General features: G+C 39.7%; 1 protein-coding gene across 1 annotated transcript; it reads left to right on the top strand.

The window, feature by feature from the left end:
- Positions 1 to 485: 485 nt before the first annotated feature.
- On the top strand, positions 486 to 11683 carry adra1aa (adrenoceptor alpha 1Aa). Its single transcript, XM_038702418.1, has 3 exons — positions 486 to 664; positions 4104 to 5560; positions 10462 to 11683. Exons 2-3 carry the CDS (start codon positions 4663 to 4665, stop codon positions 11013 to 11015), a joined length of 1452 nt encoding a protein of 483 aa, XP_038558346.1. The 5' UTR covers positions 486 to 664; positions 4104 to 4662; the 3' UTR covers positions 11016 to 11683.
- The last annotated feature ends 235 nt before the right edge of the window (positions 11684 to 11918 follow it).

Below are 11918 nucleotides of genomic sequence, written 5' to 3'. Positions count from 1 at the left end.
ACCAGCTGAGGTAATTGCCATTATTTTTAAGAGATAACAAACCACCATCTGTGCAAAGCACTGAAGATGGGGGTGAAAGCTCCTTCATTAAATGTAAAATATAATATGTAAAATAAAATATAAAATAGCCCTTTTACGTCATAAGTAGGCTCCATTGTAGTTAGTTAATATTATGTTGGTCCTGTATGTACTAAATATTTCCACCTGTAATTTGGGGGATGTATTTAAAGCATTATCGATACTGACGCTATAATTATTAAACTTTCCCAATCACAGTTTCTCCTTTAGTTTGACAGTTGGCAACGTGGGTGATGCTCGTTAATCAAACATTTCAGAATGAAAAGTATTTTTGGTTAGACGGTGACCGGTTGTGATGACGCACAGGGAGTGATGCTGAGGCGGGGTGGGGTGGGGGGATGTGAGGATGAGGATGGTTTGGCTGTGGGTGGTGGGGATATACGAGGGAAAGTGGTTCGAGGAGAAAGCAGTGAGTCATTTGGTCCTTATCATCATCTGAAGAGACTTGGAGCACCTGAAGGTCCGGCGTTTTAAACCGGCGGACGTGTGAGGGCTCTCTGTCTCCTGGCGCGACTCAGCAATCACAGCCGTCTCCAAACGTGGCCAAGGCAAACGGTGGGCATGTGAAAATCAAACTCAAAGTTAGGTGAGTGCTGGAAATGTTTTATTTTCAAGCATTTAATTGAAGCAGTGTGAAGGGATATACTTTTTTTAAACTAATTATTTCTCATTCAGCTGAGGCGTTTCTTTGTTTGCTGTCCGTGCTGGAATAACGCAGCAATGTTGGATTTATGTCATTGACCACATGAGCTGATGAGATTAAGAAAAATACAGGGAGCCCAAAATAATGTCTACTTAATTCATACTTAAATTTTATTTAGGCTTTAATTTGTTAAATGTTTAAGGATAATGTATCTCGTCAAATGGGCTCTGTCTGAACATCTGTAATTTCCAATCTGCGGGTGTTGCCTGTGTAAAATAATAAGGCTGGGTCGCACTGAGCTATAAATAGTTGATTAATATGATGATATCCCTGTTGTTTTTAAATCTTTCCCCAATCTCTTATACTTAAATCTTAAATATGATTTCACACAACTTTTTATATAGGAGTTTTAAGAGAGTGTAGTATAGAATGCACTATGAGGTCTCTATGACTGTTGACCATCATTCAAGTCCCTATCTCTGTCATTTTATTTAAGGTGTGTGTCACTTTCTGTCAGGTATCACCTGAAGTCCTGCACAGCTTATAGAGCTGGGAATTGCTCAGCAACACCAGTGAAGGGGTTGAGATAACATCTGAGCCAGGATACTCCTGACCAATTAAAATAACTGCAGACACAGAGATGCTGCACATCTCCAGCTGTCCTCAACATTTTTGTGGATTCCTGTCCATCAACCACTTCAACACATTATTATGTGTCTGCCTGGAAAACAGCCAAAAACACAAAGCTTATATTTGTAGATTATTTTGTGGTGGAGAAATATGCTTGTAACAGGTAGGACAGCCAACATTTTAAAAAGAAAGGAAAGGAAAGTAACTACTACATGCCTTTGAGCAAGAATATTAAACAGATCAATGCTGGAACAAAGCCTAATTAGTGTGCATTAGCCTACTTTACCAGATCCATATGGATCCCAATTGAAATCCTATACTCCCCAAAGTCAAAGTGCCATTTAATGAAATCAACAGGTGCTTTATCTGGAGCCTGATGTGTTATAAGCTTACCAGATTTAACATGTCTTTAAAATTAATTATTTTAATCACGATTTTAAGTCTGAATAGCTGAATGAACTAATCGAATGAGGTTTGTTAGGCTCATTTGTCTTTCTTTTTTACCCAAATTGATCTGATAAAAACTGCTTCAATCCTTATTCCCATACTTTTATGGGAGTAAGGATACTTTATTTTTAATGTTAAAAAATCAATGAGCACTTATTACTGGCACTGACACATATGTCTGCCATAAATGCTGTAATGTATAAGTGACCTGAAACTCCTTTACAACTATAACCATAAATAGAGAAGAGCAAATGCATCCAGTCAATATGAAGGAACTTGTCTTACAGGAAATCCATCAAGCTTATTTTCTCCTCTTCATTGTAACACAGTATATTTAATATATAACAAATTAATGCAGCAGGGATACTTAATACTTATAAGCTGAGGTAAATTAATGTTTAAAAAAGTGCAAAATGAGGGTGTAATGAGCTCCAGCAATTCTCCTGTGGTTAAACTTGTCCCTGTTATTGTCGTCATTACCTTGGAGCCGCCGTTACACCCCCCCGTCCCCCCCCCTTCCTCTACTTGAGTGGGTGGGAGAAGCTCTCAGGTGCTGCGTTATGATGCCCACAGAATGCAGGGTTTGCCGCATCGTGCCAGCACAGGAGCTATAACCGCAGGAATAAAAAGTCCATCAAACACGTTAAACAGCTGTACATCCAGTGTGCAGCAGAAGGTTTGTGGGGTGCAGATGAAAAGGTCATCCAGTGGTTAATAGTGTGGTGATGTGCAATGAAGGAGAGGAGGGGGCTAAAGAAGAGGGGGCTGCATAATGCCTTCACCCTCACCGTTGTCTTTGCACAGAGATAGATAGATAGATAGATAGATAGATAGATAGATAGATAGATAGATAGATAGATAGATAGATAGATTGATAGATAGATTGATAGATAGATTGATTGGAAACAGAAAAGAGGACAACTCAGACGAACTTTTAATTTAGCCTCAAATAAAGCAGCTTAACAAAATCCGCAAATCGCCACATGGCCTCACTACTTTTACTAGTCCCATCTAATCTATGTTTAGGTAAGGAACATCCACATTTGTCAGTAATCTGCACAGACAAGATTAATCTCACATCTGTCAAAACAGAGGCGTTTGAGTGGTACTATGGCATTGTTTAGAACTCAAAGGACAGAACATTCAAAACTAAATGTATTCAGTTCAGTGCATTAAAAGTCAGAGGGAGAGCGATTCAGGCCAAAATTGTGTAATACTGCTCCTCCAGCACTGCTTTTTTTTGTTTGTTTTTCTTGAAATTAGATTGTTGCAATTGCACGGGGAACACTGACAAATGTTATGGGAATAGTGTGACATTTTAAGAAATGTACTTTTCCTGTGAGAGTTAGATGAGATGATCAGTATCACTCTCACGTCTGTGCGTTAACAGTGGAGCTAGAGCAGAATATTAGCTTAGCATAAATAGTTAAGGCCAGGGTAAAACAGCTAGCTGTCATAAGGTTAAAAAAATCTGCACATGTTAAAGATCCCTAATAACATGTTTTATATTATTTGTTTAATTATTATTTGTTTAATATGCAAAAACCTAAATGTAAAAATGACTATTATTTGTGGTTTACGGGGAGTTACGTGCTTGAGCTATTCTAGCTGTTTCCAGTCTTAATGCTAAGCTAATTAATTGCCTGCTGGCTGTAGCTTTATATTTATAGAGTGGTATCACTAAGCAAAATGTCAAACTTTTCCTTTAAAACCACTCAGAGGTAAAGGCTCAATATAACTAGACCTGAATGAACTCATGTTAATTATTTGTCAAACTGTAACACTGTTACACCTCTGCCTATATAGAGGACACAGTGTGACATAGATTTGTTTAGAGTTTGGATTAAAAGCGAGGTCAGGCTTATTTGATGTAGAGTTCAGTTGAAGAAACACAAAAGGCAAAAAAATACACTTTAGGTCTTAAGTCTGAGGCTGGTGCAATGTTGACTCTCCAGCTATTCTCGTTGGACTCAATGCCATCTAGAGGTTTAATGGTGTGATGTTTCCCAGAAGATTCAGTGAAACGGGCACCTGGTCGGTCCTGATAACAGTTTCTTTATTCCTCAACCTCACGTTGTATTTAGTCGATAGAGCAAGATGAGGCTATGGTCATATTGATCTGACTGTGATCAATGTGGCTCACACATTGTCCTTCTCCCACAGTCTTGATAGAAATGAGCCGTGGTAACACGGGAAAGAAAGAAATACAACCTGCAAAAATGAAGCAATGGGGAAAACAGGGGTGACTGCTGTGATGGATGTGTCAATTCTCTCAAAGCAGATTTGTCTGTCTCTCTTTTCAAAGGCGCTGGATATTGTCGCTGAATCCCGTGTTGAAGGTGAATCTGCATTCAACAGGAAGAGACTGAACTATTGCTCACGTACCATCGTACCGAGAAAAGGGTTTCTCACTCCAATTTTTAAGAATATGGACATGAAATTTTCTTCCCAAACTGCAGTTTTTTGCTCAGAGAACATGCAAAGATGTGTACGCCCATCTGTCTGTACCGTATGTTATGCATTTTTAACAGTGTTTTTGTGCCGGCAGCGTAAAACTACTCAGTTTTAAGGTTTAAGGTAGGTTTTGTGTGCATATATTAAACTTCTCTCTCGGTGTTTCTGCATGCGTCCTGTAGTTTTATTTTTCTTGATGCATTGCCAGTGTAATGGCTCATTTGCCAGAGGCATCATCATTCAAATTATGTTTAGACAAGACAGTCTTAATGCGATCATTACTCTAATGGCTTTTATGAGAAAGCCCTGATGTCCTTTTCCCCCTGTAGTGAACTGAAATAGGTGTGTTGTGTTTCAGTACACCTTTGCTTCACAGGACAGTGTCGAGCATCAGCTTAGTACTGGAACAGATGGTTCCTGTGCTTGACAAAATGACCCCAGCTTCTCTGACACAGAACTGCTCCAACTGCAGCCAGGTTTTAGTCCCAGAGCTCAACGTAGTCAAGGCTGTAGTTTTGGGCTTGGTGCTCGGTTTCCTCATTGTGTTTGGAATTGTGGGAAACATTTTGGTAATCCTCTCAGTAGTTTGTCACCGACACCTGCGGACAGTCACACATTATTTTATAGTTAATCTGGCAGTGGCAGATTTGCTGCTAAGCACCACTGTACTACCTTTCTCTGCCATTTTTGAGATTGTGGATCGTTGGGTCTTTGGACGGGCCTTTTGCAATGTTTGGGCAGCTGTGGACGTGCTCTGCTGCACTGCCTCCATCATGAGCCTCTGTGTGATCTCCGTTGACCGCTACATCGGAGTGAGTTACCCTCTGCGTTACCCAACTATAATGACAAAACGCAGGGCGCTGCTGGCAGTGATGCTGCTTTGGGTGCTGTCTATCATCATATCTATTGGACCTTTGTTTGGCTGGAAAGAGCCGGCACCTGAGGACGAGTCAGTCTGCAAGATCACACAGGTGCCGGGCTATGCTATCTTCTCTGCTTTGGGCTCTTTCTACCTTCCTCTTGCCATCATACTGGTCATGTACTGTCGGGTATATGTGGTAGCTCACAGAGAGAGCCAGGGCCTGAGGGAGGGCCACAAGACAGAGAAGTCAGATTCAGAGCAGGTGATACTCAGGATACACAGAGGCAACACAACTGTATCAGAGGACGAGGCCCTTCGCAGCCGCACACATTTCGCCCTACGACTGCTCAAGTTCTCACGTGAGAAGAAGGCCGCAAAGACTTTGGGCATTGTGGTTGGCTGCTTCGTGTTGTGCTGGCTGCCCTTTTTCCTGGTGCTACCCATTGGTGAGTATCATTATGTTCATCTTGTATGTGATTATTAAAGGATAATTTTGGTATTTTTAAACCTGGGAGCTATAACATATTTTGGTGTCAAAATCGTCAAAATGACTCATAGTTACAAAATGTTTTGGAATCCGTGCCGTAGATGGCTTCACCGGCAGCCATAAACTGGCTGCAGTGGCTGCAAAGTATTCCTCTGCAGAAATTGGACCTGTCAACATTACGTCCACAAAAAGTGCTTCTTTTTGCCACTGACAGGCTCAGACTGTCATAAGAAATGTCTAACATCATGGAAAGGTGAGAGCCTGTGTTTTTAATTAGAAGCTGAAGTCTCACTTAAGGACAATTCTCGCTCTGAAATCTCGTGAGAGGCGAGTTCTTGCAGGAAGATGACTTTGGAAACCTGAGTCAGAGTGAGAGATAGAGAGGAGTTTGTTGTATTGGAGAAACGTTCCTGTTCCTCTCCCCTGTTTCCACCGACATTTCATGAAACAACTCACCTCAGAACATCAGAACAAGAACTGTCCTTGAGCGAGAATTCTGTTTCTTGTTTTAAAACAAAGGATGTCACCTGGAGTTACTCGTAGGGATCCTTTCCATGATGTTGTTAGACACCTGGTATAGCAGTCTGAGCCTGTCAGTGGCAGAAAGAAGCACTTTTTGTGGACATAATTCCTCTGAAGGAAAACACTGCAGCCACTGCAGCCACTGCAGCCAGTTCGCCGCTGCTGGCTGAAGCCATCTACTGCACGGATTCCAAAATTTTGAACCTACTAGTCGTTTTGATTTGAAAATAGGTCCCAAGTCTAAAAATCCTTTTTTTTATTATACTTTAATTTTGTGAGCCACATGAAGTCCAAGACCTCTTTGGCATTTGTCTGGGCAAAGCCAAAGAAATCAACTCAGTATGATTTAAAAATATCATTTTGAGCCTATAAGTCATTTGTTTACATGATGAATGTTAAAGGACTATTTCGGCATTTTGGAAAAGGTAAAAAAAATCTGCCTATCAGCACCTCTAAAGGAAACTTCAAATACACCTTATACTGTTCCTTTATGCTCCCACGTGTGGACGTGTGATGAAACACTAAGAAAACCAACAAACCCACTCATTATCAAATTAAAAGCAATAAAATTTAAAGATTTGGTTGAAATGGGTCATATCATGTCATCATATGTCTCATATGTCATCATGTATTATTATATGTATGTATAAAAGTTGTTTCAAATTAGAGAAAGTCAACACAATTTGAGAGGAATTTGTATGTTTAAGAAACAATTAGTAAGGACTAATGCAAAATATCAGTGTCTTACAGTCAAAGGTTACTCTGTAACAACCATAATGAGGAAATGAAAACACATATAACATCAAATCATTTTAAGTGAATGTTTAAAATTAATATATTGCATGGTTATGGGATGGATGGTCGGGGGGCTGGCATAGTAAGACAGGGGTCAGGATGTGTGGGTTGTTTTTTATTTGTTTGGTTTGGTTTTGACTTGAGAGATTTGATTGAGTTGTGTGATGAACACTGGAGTGGAAAGCTGAAATATTCATATTTACCACAAAGGTTATTGATAAAATATAAAAAAGGGGTTAGGACTTGATAAGTATTTACTTCTTCCTACTCCTTATAGGACATGGAATATTTATTTATGTTGTTCATTTTGTGCTTGTTGTATTTGCTGTTAGTTTTATTATAAAATCACAGTCCGATATCAAAAAACAGATCACAAATGAACAGGTCATAGCTTGTTTGTTTACTACCAGAGGGTAAAAAAGGTTGTGGTTGTATTGGGATCACGTGTCAGACTATTTCTTGGCTGGGTGCAGTAACTTCCTAGAATCCTTAGTGAGCTTTAGAGGAAGATTTAGTTAAGTTTGGACACAGGTAAGCTAGCTGTTTCCCCCTGTTTCTAGTCAGTATGCTAAGCTAAGTTAAGCTGACTGACTCCTGGCTTCAGATTCATATGTAAAACAGCAACAAGAGTGCCATTCTCAACAAAGAAAATTAGCATATTTTTCAAAATGTCACTACTCCTTAAAAGATGCACAGAACAGTTGACGACCTGCTTTATAAATGTTTTAATCAATCACATTTCAAAAAAACTGCTTTGTATATTTGAACACCTGCAGTCACACAGACAACTTTGAGAAAGCTATTTAACCTCTCCATTCATTCTTTTTACAGATCCATTTATCGATTGCCAGGTTTTTAAGTGCTGGTGAATTTAATAGCTTGATCATGTTAATTGAATTCTCTGCTGGAGCACACTGAAGCTACTATCATCTAGGCGAGCCTTGTGGCCTCTTGAAAGGCGTAGTAAATGCTTTGACTTGGCCAGGTAGACTCTCTATAAATAGGCTCTATAAATCTTTCAGATCTCTGACAGTGCTCCCCTGTCTGTAAACAAAAGCACAGAATTTCAGAACGACATATATTTCAAGGACAGACCCTTCAATGAAGTGTACAGCCATTTCTTTGCTCTTTCCTCACTCCCTCATGTCCGGGAATGTCAGACAAAGTCATCACACTGGTGTCAGATCTTGATGTAATGTTCAAGAACACAGCTTGATGAGTCAGGTGTTCTTGAATTCACACTGCTTGCCAGCCTAATATGTGCTGGTGTCGGGAAAGGGAGATGGAAATCCGAACCAAGAAGATATGAGATATACCAAAAAACCTCACAAATCCCCCTGGGTTTTTATATATGCCATGCTCTCATGCTTGTAAATATAGCTGCTACGATTTGGCTGGCCTCTCCTGACTGGGAAATGAGGAAAATCCTCAGCTTTACCAATGCTCCATTGCTAATTCTGGCGTCAAACTGCATACCGCTGCCACATAAGTCTGTGGACAATTAGATTTAGTAGTGAATCACCAGGCAATGGTCTACTTTTGACTTGAAGAGTTAGATAACTTATTGTTTAATTTGGTTTATTGGGGTAAACATTGTTTTGTCATCACGCAAAAATTGATGGTAGGAATTTAATCATGTCAAACATTTGAAAAAACTGCGACTTGTTTCAACTCTGTGTTTATTTGTGGATTGTTCTCTTTCCTTCATACTTCAGGAAGCAAGCCATTGCTTATCAAAAGAGTAACTTCATGACTTCCTGTGGCTTAAGATGTTTAGAAATCAATCATGAACTTTGTTTCATCTCTCTCTGCCTCTTTTGCCTGCCTCTACAATTCCCCTCAGCTCTTTACTGTTTTGCACTATGGAACATGGTGGATTTTTATTTAGCTGCTTAAGTTTGTGGAGACCAAAACAAAGCTGAAAGGAGAATGAATATTACATTTGTCAGGTGGACAGAAACAGACTCCAAATTCATTCTAATGTTGATCCGTGTAAATAAAAATGCATTTGCTAGCACGTAAACCACCACAACTTTATTAGAGCACAATATATCCATGTAGTGTTTATAGCTTGTTCGGTGGCCAAAATCAATTCATTCTGTTTTAAAACTAAAATTAACTAGGATATTTTAATATATGTGGCAATGGAAGTCATATTTCACACATTGGCAGCAATTGTATTGGTACAATGTTTGGTATTATTGCAGGCAAGAAATGCCCCCCTCACTTCCTTACTTTCTTTTAATCTCTCCCAGCATGCACCATTTTGTGGCAGTTTAGTCAAAACCATGTACCTATTATCAAAAAGCATTCTTTCTTTTCAGAGACATATTGTTTTGCAGGTCATCCAACTTTGAAGGGGTTCATAAGCTGGGGTGTTTTAAACCCAGAACATGTTGTGCTTTAACTGAAGTTAACATCACAACAATTGGAGTACACACATGACAACAGCTAGTGATTTTCATTGATTTTGGACATGACAAGACATGTATTGAACAACTGCGATACCTTTTTTTCTTGTTTTTCTGTCTTTTTTTTTCACAAAATGAATCTATCAAGAGTACCGGCAATAATAGAATTGTTCTTTTTGGCACAGCTGGGTGTAAATTATATGAGCGGTACAGTCAGGCACAAAATAATTTGCTCTCAACACTCTCTCCACTTCTCCACCTCTTCTTTTGAGTCTCTACATCACAATCTCTTTTTTCAAAAGCCCACATTTGACTGTCAGCAGCAGCTTGCTCAATAAAGCATTTCACAAGACAGCTTCTCTTCTACCTCTGAAGATAGGTGAAAGATAGAACGATAGATATATTGCAGCCACAGTCAGCCATTTAATTATTTTAATGTTTCACTGGCAGCCACTGGATATGTGAAGAGTCACTTACATTTACAATGACACACAGGCCTGCATTTAATGTGTCTGTTAAGCCATTTTCTCTGCTTCTTCATTAAGGATCCCACTCACGCTCTAATAAAAAGCAGTGCTATTTAAAATCCTTAACCTTGTTTGCAAGTAGGGAGCTTTTTTTTATTGGAAACTGGATAAAACAATTAAAAATATATTGACTTAAGTGGATGTAAATGAGAGCAATGATATGTTTAGCTGCAGATCATGTGTTTATTTCATATAAACCCAACCTTTGATGCATCAGATTACTGGAGAAGGTTTGAAGAGCAATAAAAATGTAATCTAAATGATTTTCGAGGGATGTAATATTCAGTTAGTCAGTTTAGCACTTTTGTAAGTAACTGAAATATCTCAATAACACCTGTTGCTGAAACCTCTACTTTGCGTTTAGCTAAATACCAAGTGTTAGCATGCTAATAGGTTAAACTAAGTTGAACCATGTAATGTAAATGTAATGTAACCTGGAAAATATTTCCTGCTTAACATCAGCATGTTGGCATTGTCATTGAGAGCATGTTAGCAAGCTGATGCTAGCATGACTCCTGTTTTCTTATTTATCAAACTTCACGTTTCTGATGACAAATGAGTTTGTGTTAATGTTTATCACCCTTGTGTGTTTAATGCCCCTACAGGCGCCATGTTCCCCGCATACAAACCTTCAGAGACTGTCTTCAAGATAACCTTCTGGCTCGGTTACTTCAACAGCTGCATCAACCCTATCATCTACCCGTGCTCCAACCAGGAGTTTAAGAAAGCTTTCCAGAGTTTACTCGGAGTTCACTGCCTGAGAACGACTCCCAGACCACACCATCATCACCTGCATGCAGCTCAGAGTCAAACTCAAGGTCACAGCCAGCCCCTCACTCTGGGCCTGGACAGCAAGGGGGCTTCATGTCGGCTCAGCCCATCCTCCTCTATGGCCCTGTCCAGAACCCCTTCCTCCAGGGACAGCAGGGAGTGGAGGGTTTTTCCTGGAGGCCCCACAGGCAGATCTGGACCTGCTGAGACAAGCAGGGCTAAAGTGGCCAAGCTCTGCAGTAAAAGCTTCCACCGGACCTGCTGCTGCATTCTCAGTGGTGGGTCTCCCCCGCAGGAGTCAAACTGTGCCCAGGCACCTCCTGTTGGAAACCTTCCCACCATTAAAATCCACCAACTGTCCTTGTCGGAAAAAGGAGAGCCTGTATAACTGCTGTAATCCTTCTTCCTTTAGTCGCGACTCCCCTTTCAAAGTCACTGATAAGAATATATTTCCTTTTACTCTGTTCACAATACAAGGGATGAGCTGTGTTGGAATGGTGGCTGCTTTGAAATTTAAAATGTAAAAGTCTCAGCTTTGATATGATTCTGTGATTTTTCCTGGATGTAAGAAAGAAAATCTTGCAAAGAAATGTCACAGCCACTATATTTTACCCCCTGAAGAAGATGGCTTTTTAGTTTTCTGAACACAAACTATGGCAGAATACAGTTCGGGGGAGATGAAAATAAAGCAAATGTCCATCACATTTTGGACAGGTGTAGAAAAAAAGGTCCTGTTAATGCTCCCCTGAAGTGGAACAAAAGAAAAAATCCACAGAGTCAAGAGACCAAAAGATCTCTAAATGTTTACATATTTTGTATTATAGAAGAGCAGTTCAAATGTATAAAAATGTAAATAAGAATGTTTATATATATTGCATGATTTCACCAAATGTTTTAATGCTGGTCAGTGCTGTTGTCTCCAAAGTTTGCCTAATGCTATTCCTGTTGTCCAAATTATGTTGGTGTACTGCTCTGTACACAGTGAATACCAAGGAACCTTCTGTACTTCCATGTCATGTTATCATAAATTTGTATGTAACAAGGGTTTCATGAGGACATTTTTGTACTCTGTTTATTTTGGTTGATTCACTAGATATATACCCCCTCAAAACGTCTAGGTCATCTATCCACATTCCCACAATTTGATGTACCTCCAAGCAGTGCCAGATGGATGTCTTAATATACTTCTCTGGAGTTTTAACTGACCTTGTGGTTGCTGACCTCAATCCTGACCAGCCCCCAAGCCTCTTAAAAAATCCACCAGATTTAGAGACGTCAAGTTAAGTCACAC

The sequence above is a fragment of the Micropterus salmoides genome, unplaced genomic scaffold (genome assembly GCF_014851395.1).
Source record: "Micropterus salmoides isolate LMB-PRFRI ecotype aquatic unplaced genomic scaffold, ASM1485139v1 Ms_hic_scaffold_7, whole genome shotgun sequence".
Lineage (NCBI taxonomy): Eukaryota > Metazoa > Chordata > Actinopteri > Centrarchiformes > Centrarchidae > Micropterus > Micropterus salmoides.
The sequence above is the reverse complement of the archived record's forward strand: the minus strand, read 5'-3'. Positions and strand labels throughout refer to the sequence as shown.

What these genes read in the sequence shown, in the direction of transcription:
- adra1aa (XM_038702418.1), top strand. Translation starts at nt 4,663, where the DNA reads ATGGTTCCTGTGCTTGACAAAATGACCCCAGCTTCTCTGACACAGAAC. An exon ending in TTTCCTGGTGCTACCCATTG is followed by an intron (nt 5,561 to 10,461) that starts GTGAGTATCATT and finishes ATGCCCCTACAG; the next exon opens with GCGCCATGTTCCCCGCATAC.